Source organism: Ursus arctos, unplaced genomic scaffold, assembly GCF_023065955.2.
Source record: "Ursus arctos isolate Adak ecotype North America unplaced genomic scaffold, UrsArc2.0 scaffold_36, whole genome shotgun sequence".
Classification (NCBI taxonomy): Eukaryota; Metazoa; Chordata; class Mammalia; order Carnivora; family Ursidae; genus Ursus; species Ursus arctos.
The window spans coordinates 22,398,303-22,419,520 of record NW_026623050.1 but is presented as its reverse complement, the minus strand read 5'-3'; the positions used below and the strand labels follow the sequence as shown (position 1 = coordinate 22,419,520).

Here is a 21,218-nt window from a genome sequence, read left to right as displayed (position 1 = left end):
CTGCAGGGAAGGATTATGAAAAGGTGGTAAAAAGCTTTTGGGGGTGATGGATATGTTCATTATCTTGATTGTAGCAATGGTTATATGAGTGTATTCATTTGATAAGTTGCACCTTATCCCATCGTACGCTTAAATAATGTCTGGTGCATGGCAGCTCTGTTATACCCCCAGTGAAGTTGTTAAAATTACCCCTCTGTCTTCCACCCTCTTCTCTGTTTTCAAGGGTAAGCTGCCTAAAAGACTTGTCTGTACCCTCTGACTCCACCTTCTCCACTCTCACCAGTGCCACGAACCCTTTCATGGGGGGCGGGGGTCAAACCCAAGGAGCAGGGTTTAGTCTCTCTACTCCTTGCTGCCTCTGACCTGTTGACCACTTCCTCCTTCTTACAACTCTCTCCTAACATAAATTCCATGCTACCAATCTCTCCAGGATTTTCAGCTCTGGTGTTTTTTGCTCTCGGTCTAGAATTAGAGCCAGTGTTAGGACCTTACTACCTGGATGTCCCAAAGGTTCCTCAGGTTCAACTCATCCAAAGCTGAACTTATGTTCCCTTCCCTAACCCACTGTTCCTTTTTAAAATTCCCACTGTCTAATGGCATCACCATCCACCTAGTTGTCCAAGCCAGAAACTAAGTATTCATACTCAGCTGTTCTTTTTCCTCAACACAACAGCCTAAAAAATACCTTCTTTGGATACTTCTCCCTCTTTCCACCCCTTTTAGCACCTCCCCACACACCCAGCATTGCCTTCATTGCCTCTGTTCAAATCCTTGAGTGAACTACTGTAACAGCTCCTAAAAAGTCTCCTTGTCCTGGCCTGATCTGTCCTTTCCTTCTAACTGCTACTGGATAGCTTTCTTCCTTAAAAAAAAAAATAATTTTCTTTCCTTCACTTGGAATACTGATGTGGGAAATACCAGTATCAATGTAGCAAAAACTGGAAGTGTTCAGTTCCATACTTGTTGGGCCTCTTAGCTCACGGAGATGGTCCTGCCCATGTTGGGATCACTGGAGAGTCTAGATGGGGAGCGCTGCAGGGGCACACGCAGAAGCATGCCCAGTCTCTCTGCCTAGGATTGACAGCGGTGTGTGGCCACAGTGGCAGTGGTAGGTGATGAAAGCATAAATGAAAAATGTAACCCAACTCCTGTCAGATGGCAGGAACTTGGGCAGCAGAATGATGGTTAATCCCACAAGAAAATGTAAAGGAGAGAATAGGCAGATATTTGAACCTGACAAAGTCATTGGGAACACAGTGGCCTATCCAGCCTGAGGGAAGCCATGGCCACAAGTTAGAGCTGTATAGCCATTGGGTCCTGTTAAGAGATAGTCATCTAATTCTGGGCCTCCTTTAACTGCAGTCAAGATATCAAGGGCTATTCAGTTTTCGAGGGCCATCTTTTGAATGTGAAATAAAAGACAGTCTGTTGTTACCTTGTAGGGACCAAGGGAGTCCAGATCTAGGGACAGTTTTTCTTAGCAAAGTTGTTGTCACCTCTGTGGCCTTTTTACCCAAATCAGTAGCCTGGTGTGAATCCGGTATCACCTTCCATTGGTTATTTTTGGGTGTAAAGATTTTTTTCCTTCGTTATTAACAAGCCAGTCCTGTGCATTTCTTGGTCTGAATAGACTAGACTTATGGACTTTATTGTTTAGACTGATAAAAGACTTAATATTTGTTTATTTTGTGCTGCGTGCTTGGCTGCACAGTTTACCAAATTGTTTCCTCTAGATCCTAAGGTCATAGCCTTTGATGTCCTTTGAGGTAAATTGCAGCTACCTCCTTAGGTAGGTGTATATAGCCTTAAGAAGAGTAATTTCAGGTCCATATTTGATTGGGGAGTTATGGCTTGATAATAATCCCCTTTTTTCCAAATTGCTCCATGAGCATATAGGACTAGGAAAGCATATTTGGAGTCAGTATAAATATTAATTGTTAAGGCTTTGGCAATTGCAGAGCACGAGTGAGCACTATACCATACCCAGCTTTTCTTATAATTTTTTCCATGAAGCTATTGTCATTAATATACCAACTGTCATTTGTATTTTCAATAGGGGCATCTTCTAAATCTGGTTGACTAGAATAAACGAGATCAATAACCTCTGAACAGTTATGCTTTATAGAAGTACGTTGGTCAGGTCCAGGCATAAGGGTAGCTGGGTTTAAAGGCTGACAGGTTTTAAGTGTTATTTCAGGCATATCTATAAGCATAACCTGGTACTTAATAAGTCGGCCTCCTATCATCTATTGGTGGCCTTTGGTCTCTAAGACATTCTGGATCTGATGTGAAGTCATCACAGTCAGGGACTATCCTGTAGTGAGCTTTGAGGCTCCTTTTACCAGTAGGGCTGCTATATGCTTGGCTAAATAAAGCCTTTGCAGTTGTACATCAATAGAGGTGGCTACTGGGATAAATATGACTATGAGGAATGAAACCATCAAGAAGCCCTTTTTGTTTGAGGTCCAGCATTAACAATATCCTAATTATAAGGAATCACTGAAAAGTGGGTGAAGACTTGTCAAGAGATAAGGGCATCCCCAAATTCATCATCCAATCCAATAATAAAGTGGGGTCATCCATTATCTCCACAAGCCAATAGTTAATGCTACAGAGTGGCGTATGCTCTGGCTTTCCACATAGAATTGGTCAAGGTGATAGTTGAGTTGTGCAGTTGTTGGGGAATCAATCCCATTTTCCAGTTCAAATAATCATGTGCCCATGGGGTCCTGTTATTAGCCCCACAGAATAAAAAGCACGAAGATTGTCTACATGAGCTAAAATGCAGTTTCTCTGAAGTTTACCTCAAGTTGTCTAGCTTAAGTAAACAACAAACATTTAAAGACAATCAGAACTAGGATTTAACATCCACAAAGGTGTGTTATTGAAATGTAATTTTTCTCTCTAAAATAACCCTCAGTTTTATCAGAGCCAAATCAGGACTAATTTATTTGAAAAAACAAAGTTCAGTTTTAACAAAATTGGCCTAATCATTTGCATAAACTCAGCAAGAATAATGATTGAACACACAGCTCTTTTAGAATCTGCTTTGCTGGAACTTTTTATAAGAATCTCTAGCTTGAATTTTTAGTAGCTTCTCCAGGCCAGAAGCCAAGCCAAGTACTTGCCATCAGACATGCTTGCAATACCTTTAGATTTGGGCAGATTCCTCTTCACGAGGTCCCCAGTATATCCTGAGGTTCCTGCACCTGCCAGGAAGTGACGTTCTTTACTCACCTGGTGAGGCTGCTGGGAACTCTGTAAGCAAGGTATCAGGCCAACATTTCCAGGGGGCTTTATGGCTCCAGGTTTCATAAAGTCAACCTTAGTTCCTGAAAGCTGTTTGGTCATATCTGAGTCTATGCATGTCTTTCTCAAATATGACATTCTAGTCAAAGCCTTGGTAAAAAAAAAAAAAAAAAAAACAACCAATGTTTCCAATGGTGTCCTGTTACAAGGAGAACAGACTCTTATTGAACTTATGCAAATGACTATGATTGCCATGGAAGAAAGAATACTTACTGAGACCTTTTGAAGTTTGGAGGGTTCAGGTAGAGGGAAAAGTTAAATGCTTCAGTTTGTTCACAAATGAATACTTTATCACGTTTTTGTAAGTCATAGAGACCTTAAGAGAAAGTTTCCTTAATCTGGAGGAGTAAACATTAGAGAACCAGCAATGTTTCAGACAAGAGCCACAAAACTTATAATCATCTTTTTTAGTTCATTTAACCCCATGTTACTAATTCTTGTTCAGTTTGAATGCAGCTTTTTAGTTAGTCCTGTAAATTCTTACCCATTTCAGTTTTAGGATTTTAAAGATATCGAATACCTGTATTTGTCCTAAAATTCCTTTATATGAACTTCCTTGAAGATGAAACTGATTTTGCGAGATAATAAGAACAATTATAAATGACAGAAATTCAGAAATGGACATTGTTAATGATCTGATATGAGAGTTCATTGTGATGCGGTTGACAAGGAAACTCCGTTATTTCTCTAACCCCTAACTTCAGTGGCCAGAATATCAAGTGATGATGACCTTATACCAGAACGTGACATACCAAACAAACAAGCCTAACTAGTCAGTGAGATTTTGTTCATGATTAGATCTTGGGGAAGTTTGTTAAAACCTTAGAAAGTTTTAAAGCACATGCCTAAATAGGATTAGGGATGTCAAAGACCTGATAAAGGCAAAACATACAAACTGGTTTATCTGGACACGCAAAGAGAAAACAGTTATTTACATTTTCTTATCAAGAGCAGACCAACAATTCAAGAAAACTTGTCTTTCTGAACAGAGAGAAAGCAGACTTTCAGTTTTATACCAGTGTACTTTAAAATCCATTCATTTTGATCTTCGTCCATCCTGACCACACCTAAAATTCTGTTCCAAAGTTTTCCCTTCATAAACCTTCTGCAACTATCCTTTGCATTCAGATTTTGTCCCAGGCCATTTCTTTCCAAACAACCAGTCTCAGGACAAGTTTTCTTCTTTTACCTTCAACAAAAATGCATTCCCATTCCGTATATCTTTCTTACATATCTTCTACTTTTCTACATACAGAGTTGTTTCCCTTATTTCCATCGGTCTTAATTACATTTAGCAGAATTTTGCACTCTTAGAAACCTTAGTCTCCAGTGAAGACTAAGTAGTAACTAGAATTGTTTAGAGGGCAAATTTATGAATCAGTTAAGCACAAAACATGTTTACCAACAGATTTAAATACCCTTAGTTTCTTTGCAATAAGTCAAAAGCACAAACCTACATCTAGTAATCAGTGACTTAGCACTTTATCCCACTTGGAAAAGACGTAGATGTCCAACGAATCTAATCCCATTTATCATCCAAGCAAAACTTTAAAGTGTCAGGTTACCAAAGACTATCTTAACAAGTACCCATGAAGGGGCGCCTGGGTGGCACAGCGGTTAAGCGCCTGCCTTCAGCTCAGGGCGTGATCCTGGCGTTCCGGGATCGAGCCCCACATCAGGCTCCTCCGCTATGAGCCTGCTTCTTCCTTTCCCACTTCCCCTGCTTGTGTTCCCTCTCTCGCTGGCTGTCTCTATCTCTGTCGAATAAATAAATAAAATCTTTAAAAAAAAAAAAAAAAAAAGTACCCATGAAAACTTTGACACAGACAATTACCCGTCATTTCAAATCATCTTTTTGCTAACAAATTGCAGCAGAGATGACACGAGCTTGTTTGACCTTCAGCAAACCTCGATAGAATAAAAGTTTCACTTTTACTGTTGATAACTTGAAAGACATGTCTATCTTAATTAAACCAACAAACTTAATTCGCTTTAAATATTGAATTATGGTCCATTTGAATCCTCCCCATTGTCAGTTTTTACCTGAGACACTGGTGGGGAAATCTGGAGTAGGTGGTGTTAGGTCCAGGGGGTGCTTTTCTTGCTCCCTGACAGTAAAGGGAGAAGAAGCCATGATGCCTGAGGCACTGAAGATGGTCTAGAAGCCAGTTATGCAGGCCACACCCAAGGTGGTGTGGAAAGGAAGAGGGGAAGACAGACAAAGTGCAGCCTGAAGGCAGAGAAAGGGTTCCCGGTTCTAGAGCTCATCAGCTCCAACAGAGGAGCAGACGCCATGTTTTCCCACCAACAAGGGGGAATAGGCCGTCCAAGTCAGGCTGGAGAAGACAGGGAATTTCCCAGAAACAAAGGCAGTTTCGGCAGCTGCTTGGGAATATTCCTTAAAGTCCCCGTCCCGAGGGAGACTAACCACAGTTGGCTCCAGTTATAGCCATTAACCCGGGAAATGAGTCAGAAGACCCCGCATCTATTAGTAAGAACAGTGAGAGAGAGAGAGAGAGTGTGTATGTCAGAGTCCCCTTTGCTGGGGATGGTCTGTGTTTCTTCCAGCAACCTGGGTTTATTCAGAGGAGTCCTATTTAGATCATTATCATCCAGTATGTCAGGAGGGGGTTTGCTAACCAGACACATTCAGACAAACAAATTCTGCCCTGTTTCCTGCAGAGGAGATCTAAGTGACAGATCCTACTCTGAGGCCATGCAGTGTTAAAGGAGCTCAGTCCTTGCCTAAATTTTGCAATCTGAATTGTTTCCAGTGGGTTAAAAGGCACCCCAAGAGAGAATCCTTGGGGACCAAAGAAGCCTACTGAGGCCATGCTCCCAGAAAAGTAAAGAATGTCCATTACAGCATCCCCCTGACTCCTGGGTGGCGTCCCACGAAGGATATGTCAGAGGTTCCCGTGTGTCAAAAGCGACTGGAGGCGTCCCTTAAGCAAGACATCGCTATTGATCACAATCCTGCCTTCCCGTGAAGGCATTCCTGCCATAAAAGGCCCATAGGAGGGATGCCAGCGTCTCTCCCCAACCCCATCGCATCCTAGGCTGCCGATAGGTGCCTGGTGAATGGACTGAAATACCCATGCTGTGCCATCATATGCTCTGAAGGTTGCATATTGCCCTGCCATTTTAACCCATGGGAGATACTAGAAAACTTTTACAAGGGAAAATTACCCAATTTTGTATCTTTAATAGTTAGTAGAGGACATTGACAGAAAACAGTAAAGATGGAAATCCATCATGATCTAAGTGATATCCCAATACCCGTGGTCTTTACAGCCAACTTCCCTAGGAAATGGTCCCTGTTGGGTTTTAATTCAGTCGGGTACTGGTTTTGGCCAGCTCCCAGTGGAGTCCCCGTGGCCGGAAGCAGCTAGACCAGGGATGTGAAGGGGATCACATTAGATCAATCAGGAGGAAACCTTGCATGGGAGTCTTAAGATTGGCAGCTGTGCTAGTCACTTAGGTGGCTGTCCCATGCCCAAGACAGACAACTTTGTATAAGGACAGGAATAAAAAGAGGATGTCAGGTTTCTAGGTCTTATTATCTTTCTGGCGAGGGTACTCACTTCCCACCAAAAGGGAGTCTTTCTCCTCCCCGCAGAGTAACCATGGGGCTAGAGGATTGCAGCCTGAGGAGTCGGCAGGAAGGTGTTCCAGTAAGACCGTACTCCTTGAAGAGCCCCTGGAATGAGAATAATGGGAGAGGAGAGAAAGTACTCACCAAGTTTGCACTGCGGCTCAGAGTCCAGATGAGCTTCTGGACTCAAAGCCCCACGTTCGGGTGCCATGTGATGTAGGAAAGATGTTAGGGTTCAAAGCTGACGGCTAAGAAAGAATTCTTGAGATGTCTTTGGTGCAAAAAGGTGATTTTATTAAAGCACGAGGACAGGACCCGTGGGCAGAAAGAGCTGCACCGGGGTCATGAGGAGTGGCCCATTATATACCCTCAAGTTGGGAGAGGGTTAGGGATAGCGTAAGTCTCTAAGGAATTTTGGAAGCAAGGTTTCCAGGACTTTGAGGGGGCTAGCTATTGTTGGGAAAAGGTCATTTATTACTGTCTAATGAAACCTTAGTCATGAGACCCTTCAGATGTATATCGGTGGGCCATATGCTTGGGGGATGATTGCCAACATGTATCTTGGGGGGGGGGGTGTTCGAGATAAAGGAAGCTTCCGAAGGAATTGTTATACATTAAAGTAGATTTACAGGATCCTAGTTGGTGGGGTGGGGGTGGGGGAGGTCAGGCTAGGATTGCCTTTTGCACTTAGTAAAGTATGAACGTTGAGGTGGTTGAGTCCCTAGAGGAATGTCACTCTGCCTGTTTCAAGGGCTTGTCTGTCAATGGGCTGTAGAGAGTAAGGAAATTTAATCATTTTTCTTCTGCCTTTGTTTCCCACATCAGTTTTCCTCTGGCTCTCCAGCCTGCTGCCTACCTGCAGGGATTGTCACGTGAGCCCAATCCCTTTTTCTGAGATTCATTTTAAGGAATTGGCTCCCATGATTATCTACACACATGTGCTACTGCATCTGTCTCTCTGACGAACCCTGACTGGTACAGAGCCCGAGAGCATCAGACTGTTAGGAACATCAAGGGTCCGTCATGACTTCAGGGGAAGAGGGCTGACTGAGGAGAGGGAAGGCTGGCCTTTGCTGTGCCACTTGCTATGTACTGGGCATGTGAGGAAGACATGGGAACCAAGAGTCATAAACAAGTTTGAAGCAAATTTTATTTTCTTTCGTGTGTTTTTTTTTTTAAGCATTCATTTGGGAATGGCACATGCTGAACTTTAAACCATAGCAGCCACAGCTGATGAAAAATTAATAAAGAATGGTAAACCTTAGACTTCATTGAACAGTAATGGCTGACATCTGTGTACCGTTCATCAAACCTGCTCCTCCGGTCAGTCCCCACACTGCTTTCTCGGGTGAGTAGAGCACTGGAGACTAGCCCCACTTTGCAGAGGGAGGCACGAGTGCTGGGACCTCCTGCCACTCGTCCTGCAGCCTCATCTGTCTGTCCCTTAGCACAGAACTTCGCAAATAACTGGCAGGAGCCTGGCCAGTTAGGGGAGAGAAATACAGAAGGCAAAGGGAAGTGGAATCAGGCATGAAAAAAGCAGAGTGAAAAAAAGGAAAAGAAAGGAACTGGTAGGGAGGGAGACAGAACAGTGGAAGGGACAGTAGGGATAAAGTTTCTCTGCACAGAAATCAGAAACAAAAGCTTCATCGGAAGCCTTATGCTGAGAAATTCCCAGATAAATTCTTCATTTCCCTTCCAGCTCTAAAATTCTGTTCTACAAAATGTCACATTTTCCCTCTTTGTATTTTACTGTGATCCCACTGCAACAAAAGATTTTCCTCAGCTACCCAGGGGCTTAGGCTGTAAAGTGCATGTACTCCACACTAAAAGTAAATTCTTGCATTAGTTATCCAAACTGTTTGAAATGAGGAACCAAATTTTCAACTCCTATCTCCCTCTTTATCAGCAAATAGTAATTTAAAGCCATTTACCAGGGCTGTGGTTCCCGGGTAACAGACTGTGGCCTATTAAAATTAATCCCGACAGAAGATCCTTGCTGCTTTCTCCAAGCACATTCAGGCCGTTGGTTTATGAACAGGATGAACAGACGGCCCATCCCAGAGGGCTTGAGGGAGGAAGCGCGTTAAAATGGACGCCTGCATCTTTGTTTGCTCAGCTGCTTGGAAAAACTAAGACTGAGGGAAATGGGATTAATCAAGGGGGCAGTTGCCCATGGAAAAAAAATAGGAAGATTCTGGTGAGAAAATCCCAGCCAAATAAGGTTCAAGTTGAAGAGAAAGAATTCTTTTCTCTTCAGACTTACACATGGCTGAGTGTTATTTGGTGACAAATCTCCCATTTCTGGCCACCACAGTGTTTTATGATGTTTGAGATAGTGTGGGAAGAGATATTTTAGGGGAAAAATAATTAAATGTTGATTCTCAAAAATTTCAAGTAATTTTACCTTTAACAAATTTAATGAGGATTATTGGTTAGATATGTGATTATGATTGAATAACATCTTTCTGTGATTTTTTTCATATGAACAAACTCAAGAACCAGAAAATAATGTTCTTGTAAGATCACATACACTGATCTGTGGTACAGACTATATAGACATTGTAGCTGAGGCCCCTCCTCTCAGTTTAGGAGAAAGAATCTTGTCAGAATCAAGACAGGCTCTTGATTTAAAATATCTTCCCCTCCCCTTGACTTATTTCACTTCCCTTTGACACACGGACTGAAATTCCAGCAATAAGATTACTAGGTTAACAAGGATCTTCCTTTGAGACCATAGAGATTTCTAAAAGGGTTGTGGCCTATCAGCCATTTACACCTGAGTACGAATTGGTTCCAAACAGCTGTCTGACAAAAGGCCAGCGAAGGTGATAACCTACACTAAAAGAGTGGAATTTGATAGAGCAAGGGAGGAAATAGAATTTCGAGCAATCGGAGAGGAAGAGTAGACCACAGAGAGTATTACAACAGGGTTTACATAGCAGGAAGACCCCAGAGGACCTCCTATCCAGGATTGGGAAGATACGGAGAGCAGGCAAAAAGGAAGAATGTCAGAACCAAACTTCGCTTGGAATTGGTTCAAATTCCATGCTGGAGGGCAGACCTCCTGTATGTGCATGGACCTTGTCAAAGATCTTTCATAAGACTTGGGAGTACACTGTGTCCCAAAAGATGGCTATAAAATTACTTCATTAAAAAATAGACTCAGGTGTGTTTACACTTGTGCTCGAGGAAAGATGGTTTGCACATATATTTACCAGAAAATAGAAAAGGAGAGTAAGGGAGGTAATTTGCAAAGTCACAAAAGGGTGAGATGGTATAATTTCCTTTCCTTTCAAGTGTTACAGGGGAGGGAGTTCAGAGTTGTGCCTTCCATGGAGGGAAAGAAGAACCAGGCCTCTACCACAACGACAGCACACCATGTATCTCACTCTTTGGAGTCTGATGTCTGTCAGAGGCTATGAAATAAAGACACTGGTGGCCAGCGGGAGGCTGGAGTTAGAGAAAGCTGACTACGTGTCTCCTCTCACGAGACCTGGCCAGAATCAAGTGTCTGGTCACCTTTAATGTACTGTCTTGCACAAAAAAGAACACAACTCTGAAAAGCTTCAGCTAGGGGATGTTAGGGGAGAGGCGCAAGGGACGCCCATGGAATATATAGTCGGGAGAATTATTCAGAAAAAGAAAAAGCCCTTGATTTTCTTCCTAAAAATTTGGAGGCGAAAATAGTTAAGCCTAGTATATAGGACAGTGAGGGTGATCCAGATTCGAGAACTGAAGGGGTGGTTGTCAATCCCCAACTGTGTTTTTGCAGGGAGAGGGTTTACGTACCGCTAACTTTGTGGCCAGTCCATTAATTTCTCTGGGTCTCCATTTTCTCCGGTTTTAAATGAGGGTATTGAACCAGACAAACTCCAAGATGGCTTTCAACGCTTAAATTATATGATTCTAGGATGATTAATGTTATGATACATTCTTTGGCAACATCTGCATCTATTTAAGCCCATAAATGTTGAGAAGAAATATTTGGTATGCAGTAAACCAGGAAGCAGGTAGCTCCCTTTAAATAAATACTCATCCAACATTGATGACGTTTCAGGTTTTATCAACCCTTGCTGTACTCCCATACTTGCCCGTATCTTCTGGAACTGGATAGTGTCTTCCATCACCTAGAATTCTTGGGCTTAATTTAATTTTTATATCTAGTGGATGACAGTTCTGAGTAATTTAAGATTGTTTATGAGGTTTAAAAAAAACCCTGAAGTTGTCAAAATAGAAGACAAGCATAGTATAATGAATGATGTGGGAGGAACATCATTTCAAGCAGACGAGAGAAAAAGGTGCTTTGAAGGAATAAGTATTTTTTTTTATAATGCATAGGAAAAAAATTACATAATTTAAATAAAGGGTTGCAAATTGTGGGTCTGTGGCCACATCCAGTCTACAGATGGATTTTTTTTTTTTTTTTTTGGCAGGACCGAGTCTCAAAATCATGAATTTGAATGACTTTAAGATGGGCATGTACTTATCATCTGGGTGAACATTCCCCCAACAACCATTCACCCGTTATCCTACACCAGACCCTTTGCACCTCTGTGCAGACCCTGGGCACAAGAGCATTTGAGTTTGGGTGTGTCATGCAAGTGTAAATGAAGAAGTTTGCCCAACATTTTTCTTTTCTGCAAGGCTATAATTAATCCCACGGAAACTTCCTAGCTCGCTAGTACAAGATATACACTTGTTATAGGAGAGTGTTCTTTACCTCCAGATGTCAAGTTTCGTAAGGTCTTCTGTGTTTTACAAATCCTCACAAATGGGGTGCCTGGGTGGCTCAGTCAGTTAAGCGTCCAACTCTTGATTTTGGCTCAGGTCATAATCTCTCTCTCTTTTCACCCTCTGCCCCTCCTGCATACTGTCTCTCAAATAAATAAAATCGTTAAACAAATAAAAAAAGAATCCCACAAATGATTCTCAGATAATTTATAAAATTAATGTTCCCCTAGATTATTAATTTGAGATAACAACTTTTTTTTTTTCCTGTAGAATTCAATGTAAATGGTGAATTTTAACTCAAAAAGACTCAGCCTTTTCTGGGAGGAAACCAGTTGCCTTGTTTTATAGTCAGACTATTAAGTGCTGTAGCCAAAGGTTATAATTCTGTTATTTTGAACATTTCCTAAAGAATTATTTGTAAGCATTTCAGACAAAGTCATTTTTTACATTATAATACTTTTTTACATTTACATTATGATACTTTTTTACATTATACTTTTATCTATTAAAAAAAACCATTTTAAAAAGTCAAAGAAAATGATGAATATGATCACCGTGGAAACATCAGCGTCTTTATGACTATATTTTCTATTTTCAGTTCCATTTTGGGGATTTGGGGACAAAAAAAGGTTAACTTGAGACAGCCCTAATTTCCTTCCCCACCCCCCCAAATGTTTAAATAAATTCGTGGGTACCATAAAGATATTTTATTTTAGGGTTGGGCCACAAAGTGACCAGTTAAGTTTTTTCAGGCTGAATGTGTTTTGTTTAGGAGGTGGCAAGTTAAGAGGAAAGGAGAGAATTAAAATATTTGCAAGATGTCATTAATCTCCAGCAAGAGCCTAGAGTTGTTTTTTTTTCCCCTCTTCATTTCAGAACTAATCCAGCTTTCTGTTATTTGGCTCAGAAAAGTCTTAAATCTGTAACAAGAGAGTAACTTCCTGTTCTCAAGAGTATGGCTGCCAAAGAAAACATTTACAAGAAAAGTCCCAGGGCCAAAAAATTGCCTACTAATTATTTCTGAACCCCCTCCCAGCCCTAATTCAGGAAGGTGAATGCTGTAAATGCTGTATGTTAAAACTCGAAAGTATGTGTTGAAAAATTAAGAGAAAACCCCTAAGAACTGTTTGCTATTTATTTATATTTTATTGCATTCAAATTACATGAGTTTTATGGCCCTTGGGCACAAATTAATGTTTCTTAGAATATTTTGTTCGGAATTCCACAAAGATTATACTATACCTTTATCAAAATACATTATGGAAATTTTTACCTGGTACCTTTCCAATTGAAGAAGGGAGAAGCAGCCCCAACATTCAGGATCAGACCTAGTACTACTAGCTAGGCTGTGATATTGCTCCAAGTTGGCCTGACACTCAGCAGAGAGCTCTTTTTTTTTTTTTTTTTAAGATTTATTTATTTGAGAGAGAGTGCAAGTGGGAGGAGGGGCAGATGGAGAGGGGGAGGAGATCTTTTTTTTTTTTTTTTAAAGATTTTGTTTATTTATTCGACAGAGAGAGAGACAGCCAGCGAGAGAGGGAACACAAGCAGGGGGAGTGGGAGAGGAAGAAGCAGGCTCCCAGCGGAAGAGCCTGACGTGGGGCTCGATCCCAGAACTCTAGGATCACGCCCTGAGCCGAAGGCAGATGTTTAACAACTGAGCCACCCAGGCGCCCCGGGGAGGAGAATCTTAAGCAGGCTCCATGCTGAGCAAGGAGCCCATCCAGGCGCTCCATGGAGGCTCCATCCCAGGGCCCATGAAATCAAGACCTGAACTGTAACCAAGAGTCAGATGCTCAGCCGACTGAGCCACCCAGGCTTCCCACTCAGCAGTGAAGTCTTGGTGTTGTCCTTGGTGATCTGTCCATTCATTGCAATGCCAGTCAAAGTCCCAGAGCTTTTGGTAGAAATGGACAGACTGTAAAGCTCATGGAAATGCAAAGGCTCTAGAATAGTCAAAACCACTTTGAAAAAGAAGAACAAAGTCAGAGAGCCTATGCCCCGTGACTTCAAGCCTTATTTAGAATAAGATGGGCAAGTAGATCAATATGACAAAGTAGTGAGTACAGAAATAGACTGATGCAAATATGGTCAGTTGATTTGCAGCAATGGTACCAAAGTGATTCAGGGGAAAATGGGTAGTCTTTTCAAAAAATGGTGCTAAATATAATCTACACCATGTATTAGTAATCTAATCCTGTCCAACAAATTACCCGAAAATTTGGTGGCTAGTCTCTCTCTGGTCTTTTTGCCTCTGGCCTCACTTTCCAGAAACGCATCTCCAGCCTCCCTTTGGGGTTTTCCCTTCTCTGACAGATTCAAATGGGTTATCCTCAAATTCGCATATGAGGAAAAGGAGACTGCAGTTTATTTAATCTGTTTATCCAGGCACATTTTTTTCCCTGTTTCCTTCCTGCACAATCCCCCTCACTAGTATTCATTGAGTCTCTAGTCTGTGTCCAATAGGAGGAAATCCTTAGATTTGCAATCCTTAGACCTCCTTCCCAGTAATTGTAGTAATAATGGCAGGTATCAGCTGCGGGCATGTCTCTGGGGCAGTGCTGGAAAGGTTTTCCACGCTCTCTCACGTGATCTGCACAGCCAGCCTATGAGGGGAATGTAATTTCATTTCTAGGCAAAACTGCTTATGGGAGCACTGAGCCTGAAGCAGGCCTGACCAAACGGGTATTGTGACTTAGTGGCAGGATTGAGACCGACTCCAGGCTTTCCACCTGTGTTCTGGAATCAGGCCCGCGTGGTTTCAGACAATTTTCATCTCTTTGAATTTCAGTTTCCTTGTCCACAAAATAGCACTAGTAACATCTCCCACACAGAATGAGTGGTTGCAAGGATTTAGTGGATATATGCTGGGCCTAACTCAGTAACTCTTGGTCTCCTGTATTTCCCCAGCCAGGCCTTTTTCTGGAAGACTTTCCCTTTGTAGATTTCTTCATGATTATCGACGTTTGGAATGAGTCTCCTCCTTTATGGGAAATTACCCCCAAGGAGCTCACATCATGGGAGAGACAGGAAATGGACATGATGATCAGTCATTAGATATAAGAGGACAAGAGAAGCCTCGGTAAAAAGTCCCCCTGGGATTCAGAGACAGTAGAGGTCAGGAGGAAACAGACTCCCTGGCAATAGTTTTGGAGAGGAGAGGGTCTCAAGGTGCACATACCTGTCTTCCCCGCATCTGGCAGGCAGCACCGGGCATGCGCTGGTTGAAATGAATTGGGCCTCTGAGTCTGGATTATCAAGAAGAGTGCTATGGTCTGATGTGGCCTGAGCCAAGACAGGAAGGAATCCTGCCCTTCCTGTCACACGCCCCCACCCCACCTCTTGTCCTTGGGGGACCACCCTAGAGCTCCTGGAGCAGGAAGATAGCATTTACTGGGGAGGAAGAGGGTTCCCAGGGTAGACTCAACACCAGCTCAGGGGCCAGCCTTGGTTGGTACACCCTCTAGTGGGAGGAGGGCATGTCGTATCATGCAACTCCAAGCAGTTCCCCAGTGTCCCTCTTGCCCTGCCAGGCCTGAAATCTGCCCTCTGGGACAGGTCCCACCCAGACTCAAACTCAGTCACATGGCCTGAATTTTTTTCTGTCTCCATGGCTGGCTCTTTGCCTCTGACTAAGCAGCAGGCCTTCTCTGATTCCAGGATCCTGGGGGAAAGCCCACTCCCTCAAAGCCCAGGCCTGTTTCCTGTTTGCTGCCCATGTTCTCTCTGGGCCCTGGGGATGCCTACAGGCCTGCAGCTCACACCTGCACAGTCCCTCAGCTCAGGGATCCAAAGGCAATATCCTGAAGGAACTTTTTTCACTGCCTGTTTGGGGGACAGGTCTGCCTAAAGCAAGCAACTTTATTCACTCTTTCATTTCTCATTCCCAGTGTTGGCAAAGGGGTCAGGAAACCCCATTCTCATCTTGTTGTAAGAATTTACATGGACACCAATTTCAATAGGACCAGTTGGACCACATGCACCGAAAGACTTAAGTTTGCATAATTTTTGACCCGACACAGCGATTCCTCTTCTAGGAATTTATCCTGAGAAAGTAATATTAGGCAAGTGTACAAAGGTGTATGTACAAGATGATTCATCAGAGGACTGCTTAAAAAAGTAAAGACAAGCTCCAAAATTCCAACATGAGTGGATAGGTCGAGTCAATTATCGTACATCGGTAATACGGAATCCAGTTAACTAAGAAACAGTGGCCTAGATCTGCATATCCATATCTGTACTGAGTGATCACAATATAGTAAGTGAAAAGGGGTTACAAAGTATGTAATGAGATAGCATCGATTAAGTGCCTACTGTGTGCCAAGCACTATTTTAGAATTCATGGTTATTAACTCATTTAAATTTTCCCACCAACTCCAGCTAAGATCCCATCTAATAGGGGCTTGAAGAGGTTCTATAACTTGCCCAAAGCACGCACTAGTGACTGAGCTCAGTCTCCAGAGCCCACATGCCTAAATATCACGATTCTGCTTTTCAGTATAGTGCCATATGTGTTTTAAAAACAAAACAAAATAAATAGTATGTGTGTTTTAAGAAAGCTAAGAAGGATTGAAATGAAAATATTGATAGAGGCATTATTATAGGATGTTATTTTTTTTATTTAGCACAAAACCTTGCATACAAAACTCATTTCAGGAAGATAAAATTACTATGTAATACTAGAGTTAACTAGATAAATTTCAGGGTTTAAACACCCACACACACACACACACACACACACACACACTATCTTATGGTTTATAAATGCTTCTATGGACTGTACCGATGGAAAGATCACTGTGCCCGGACTTGGACATTCCCAAGCCCCATTCTGCTGTCTACCCCTTCTACCTGGTCATGGATGAAATAGAGACAACGTAGGTAGAACAAAATATATGGCATTTATTCAACATGTGACATAGGTTATAATATCAAAGTAGAGCATGCATGAACAAATTATTCATTTAACAAAAACACCAATTGATACTGAAAACATTAAATGATTACATGTCCATAACATACATAAATTCTCTTTCAGTTAAAGTGAGAAAGAAAAAAAAAAGCACAGGTGCAATAAATACACTGATTTTAGTGAGACCCATGAAGGCATAAGGCACAAATTAAACCAAGGGATTAGCACATCAGAATGAGGCACTTGTGCCCGCAGGAGGCCAGGCTCCACCCGTGGCTCCCACAGCCTCACAGAGATCCTGGGCACCAAGAGGAGAGAACACCCTTCCCTGGCAGGGTCAGGTCTCCCCAGGTGCCCCTGCGCCTGTAGATGGGCTTCTGGGCACCAGAGAAACATTGCCTCTAATACTTTTATGGGCGAATAAAACCTTCATGCTGTAACAAATGATCCTGGCGTGAATAACATGAAATTTCAAATTAATGCCCTTTTTCCTCCCAACCGAAGGCTAGTAAACCAGAAAATAAACTGTGAGGGAATTCTCCTGACAGAATTTCAGTGTCTACTCGGAAAGCTAATGATGGCCCAGTAAAGCATGGTTGGGTGTTTGAAATATGACCTCAGAAGCTCTCTCTCCTGCCCTCCCCTTTCACCTCACTTTTCCTTCATGTTTTAGAAGTAAATCAGAACCTCAGTCTCCTTTCTAGCTGAGACTTGTATAGGGGGAAGCAGCAGCCACCCTTCCCAGACGTCGAGCCGCATGGTTCTAGGGCCTTTGTCCATCTGTACAAAGTGTGTGTCTCCACGTGCCTAAGTCAGAGTTTTCTTCATGGTTAACTCCAAGACCCGTGTGTAAGGGGTATAGTTCCTGGAAGGCATCGAGATTTCACGAGTCCTACCTGTTGGGCTGAGAAATGAGAAAAGGCGGGTTAGAAAGATGGAACAGAACTCTGTGCTCTATGTAAGACGGCTCTAGGAAACGGTTTTGCCGCCACTGTAGCCTACAAGTTTATATAAAGTCAGTTGAATCTTGCATTTAAATATTATAAGAGCAGCCTTCATTTTTAGCAACTTTCTTTTTTTAAGATTTATTTATTTGAGAGAGAGAAAGAGCTGAGCAGAGGGAGGGGCAGAGAGAGAGGGAGAGAGAGAATCTTTAGCAGGCTCCCTGCTGAACACAGAGCCCGATGCGGGGCTCGATGCCAGGACCCTGGGATCATGACCTGAGCTGAAATTAAGAATCAGACGCTTAACTGATTGAGCCACCCAAGCTACCTTTAGCAACTTTCAAAGGTTGTGCTAAGCATCGATAATTCAGAAAAATAAAAAACCGTGTATTTAGGGAACTCCTAATTTGGTGGAAAGAGATATACATGAATAACTGTAATAGAATGTGTTAGGTACTATAAGAGATGCGTAATGAGCTGTGCTGGATAGTCTCCATTTGCCCGTTTAGATTACTCTCCTCTGTCTCCACCTCACTCTGTGCCCTTGGGAAGCTGACGGTCAGCATCCACGGGCTCCTTACCCCTTAGCTTCCAGTCGGTTCTGACCAGTTGGGCACTGGTAGTAGGGGATGAGAGACTGGAAGAACAAAGAGGTCAGGACCTTCGTTCCTTCCTGGCCAGGCTGCAGCTTGGTAGTTGGCAGCATTCCCCTAGCAAAGGCCACAGCTTACAGCTCCCCCCTTTGTCTGTCCTCCTGGCTTCCTCCCTCTGCCTCTTCAGTTCCAGGCTGGTAACAGCTTCCAGTGGGCTAGCTCCAGAGTACACCATTGTCCCTTGTTCACTTCTCTCAGAACTGCCCAAACCTTCATAAATAGTCCCTTCATCTAAGTATCTTCAGTCTTCCTGTCCTGTCAGGACCCTGAGCAATACAAGAATTAACATATTATGGGCACGCTGAGGGCAGAAGGAATTAGCAGCACTTAGGAGGGCACCTGGAAACGTGCAGAGAGAGGGGGAATCTTGCAGGGTGCCGAGGCACTCCTCAGGTGGTCAAGGAGAAGGGAATTCAGGCAGAAGGGATAGGCTGTGCAAAGGCAAAAAAGGGTGAGCACAAGGGCCGTGGGCAGGAGACCTGTTGGGTAGGACTGGAGCAAAGAGTTCATGGTGCAAAGTGGCAGAAGACGAGGCCTGGTGGAGAAGGGCCCTGTGTGTCCTGCTAAGGAGTTCAGAAGGGGACACAGAGTCACTGAAGATTTGTAAGGAGGGGCAGGATATGCTCATCTTTTTATTCTAGGAAGATTCCTTGGCACCACTGAGGGTTGGCTGCAGAGGGGTTAGTCTGGAGGCAGAAGGTTAGGAGATTTTTTTTGCTATTTAGTTGGTGAGAAAGAGATCAAGAGAACTTGAATTCTAACTGTAGCACTGGAGGCGAAGTAGCAAGGAAAGGGTAGGGAGACACTGGGGAGGTAGAATTAACCAGGATTTGGTGGCTGAGATGGAGAAAGTCTCCCATTTCTCCTGGACATATAACTACCTTTCCTAGCGTCCTTTGTAATTTGATGGGCCATGTGGCTAAATGGACAGAAATGATGTATATTACTCATAGGTTTAGCCTGTAAAATCCTCCTACATAATCCTTCATGCCCAGTCTCTTCCCTTTCATGCTGCGGATATAGTGGCAGCCCAGGCAGGTGACTTGCTGGAAGAATCCGGGCTCCTGAGTGACTGTGTGTAGTGAGGCCCCCATGCCAGGTAGCCTTGTACTGTCACATGAGAAATCAGTCTCGATTTTGCTAAGCTGAGGTCTGTGGGCTTTTTGTTAACAGAAGCTACCTTCCTTCTCCCCACTAATGCAGTGACCAGTTGCGTGTATGAGACAGGAGCCAGCTCCCTTCCCTGAACGGCCCATAACCTGTGATTCACAAAGTTAACTAGTCATGTGTCTTCTCTATTCCCTCAGCCATTGGCCTAGTTCACGCTCTCTGAGTCCTGGAGTAGCATTCTAAATGGTCTCCCTGCCTCCGGTGTTAGCAGAGTCTTCCTCCTCCTCAAATCCCTTTGACAGTTCGCTGTCAGAGACATCTTCCAGTGATCGAAGCGTAATACCGTTCTTTTGCAAAGTCTCCCCATCGCTTGTGCGATGAAGTCTGAGCTGCTGTGCATGGTCTTAAAGGCCCTCCGCCATCTCCTGTCCTATCTCCCGTCTGGCCTTGCTAAGAAACCAAGCTGTCACCGTTGCCACACTGTCAATCTCATGTCGTCCCCTCTGCCTTGAATGCTTCCCTAATGCAATGGATCTGATGAATCCCTGCCTGTATTCCAAGACTCGAACCAAACGTCACCTTCTATATGGCCATGTCCTGCAGTCTCCACCTTTCTTTTTGTGCTTTTTGTCTGTTTCCTTGAGCAGTGGTGCTCAATTTTCTGCTTCCACAAGGTCCACTTTTGCTAAACTTTCCTAACAGTTAACACTTCCCACTACCCTGCGGTGATTTTCAACGGTAGTTGGCTTACAGCTTCTTAATGGGGTGTATTAGAAGCTTGGGGGGAATTTTAAACTTCACATGTCTCCCCCCCCCCAAGAGATTCAGTATGTCTCTTCCATGCTCTCCAAACTACCCTCTCCACATAAGCCTTGAAAAGGACTGTCATATAGGCTTTTTTTTTTTTTTTAAGATTTTATTTGAGAGCGAGCACACGTGTGTGAGAGAGAGAGAGAGTGCGAGAGAGAGCATGAGCCGGGGGAGAGGCAGAGGGAGAAGAAGACTCCCCACTGAGCAGGGAGCCTGATGTGGGGCTCGATCCCAGGATCCGGAGAGCATGACTTGAGACAAAGGCAGACACTTAACCAACTGAGTCACCCAGGTGCCCCTAGGCTTCTGACACACCACTGGTAGCACCCCATTGTCCCCTCTGATCTACACATCCTCTGCTACAGTGTCCTGAAGGCTGAAAACCACGCTCATCTTCATGACTCCAGCAGCTCACTCAGGCCAGGCACTGAGCTATCACGAAATGTATGGATGAGTAAGGAAACCAGAGGACAAGGGATTTCCAGGAGTGAGTGGTCAGAGTGTCACCTGCCACAGATCTGGCAATTGAGGGGTCCTCAGTGACCTGACCGGGCAGTTTAGTGGAGTGCCAGGGCAGAAGCCGGATGGTGATTTGTGCCAACCACTGTGAAAATTCCATGTAGCAGAAATGGTCTCTGGTGGTAATATCCTAAAAGCCCGTAAAGTGTAGAAATATTTATAAAGGTGGGCTTTCCAGGTTTCAAAAACAGGCTCTGATATCCCAACCTTTCAAAAAGAAGTGAGGTATTTTATTTGGTTGATCACTAGGAAACAACAGGATTTCAACAACACAAATGATTTCAACCACAGAACTGAAATTCAACCATTTTCTTTAACACATTAATGCTATTGGTAACCTTTTATTATTCCATAAAGGGGCAGGTCCCCTGGGGGAAACAACAGCAGAGTCAGCATATAAAGCTTTGACAAAAAGCTGCTTTGTGTTCTGGTCTCTACAACAGAAGTATGAAAATGTTGGCATTTTAAAGCACTTACTATGTGCCTGGCGCTTATGACCATGGGGAATATTTTCATTACATCACACCTATTAAGACATAATTTATGAGCTTGCTGGAGACCACGTGTCACTAAGGGGCAAGTAGAAAAGTTTCTTTTTTGTTTTTCATCTTTCTCTTTGAAGGAAGGCTAGC

At 43.3% G+C, this 21,218-nt stretch overlaps 1 protein-coding gene and 1 long non-coding RNA gene across 15 annotated transcripts in view; one reads left to right on the top strand and one right to left on the bottom strand.

Moving 5' to 3' along the window:
* The window catches only part of LOC113269674 (uncharacterized), a 61,878-nt gene that overhangs the window by 5,057 nt on the left and 35,603 nt on the right, over positions 1-21,218 (top strand). For 9 of the 13 annotated variants that reach the window (XR_008957069.1, XR_008957072.1, XR_008957070.1 and 6 more), the window contains exon 2: positions 8,085-8,252. The exons of the other annotated variants lie outside the window; for them this stretch is intronic. This is a non-coding gene — a long non-coding RNA (uncharacterized LOC113269674). The remainder of the gene's footprint in view (positions 1-8,084; positions 8,253-21,218) is intronic. 13 annotated transcript variants of the gene reach the window in all.
* Positions 16,521-21,218, bottom strand: part of MYZAP (myocardial zonula adherens protein) — an 85,671-nt gene continuing 80,973 nt past the window's right edge. The window contains exon 13 of one of the 2 annotated variants that reach the window (XM_026518568.4): positions 16,521-17,454. In XM_026518568.4, the coding sequence (XP_026374353.2) occupies positions 17,358-17,454 (97 nt within the window). In that variant the 3' untranslated portion in view covers positions 16,521-17,357. The remainder of the gene's footprint in view (positions 17,455-21,218) is intronic. The other variant, XR_006411589.3, reaches the window with a different exon arrangement.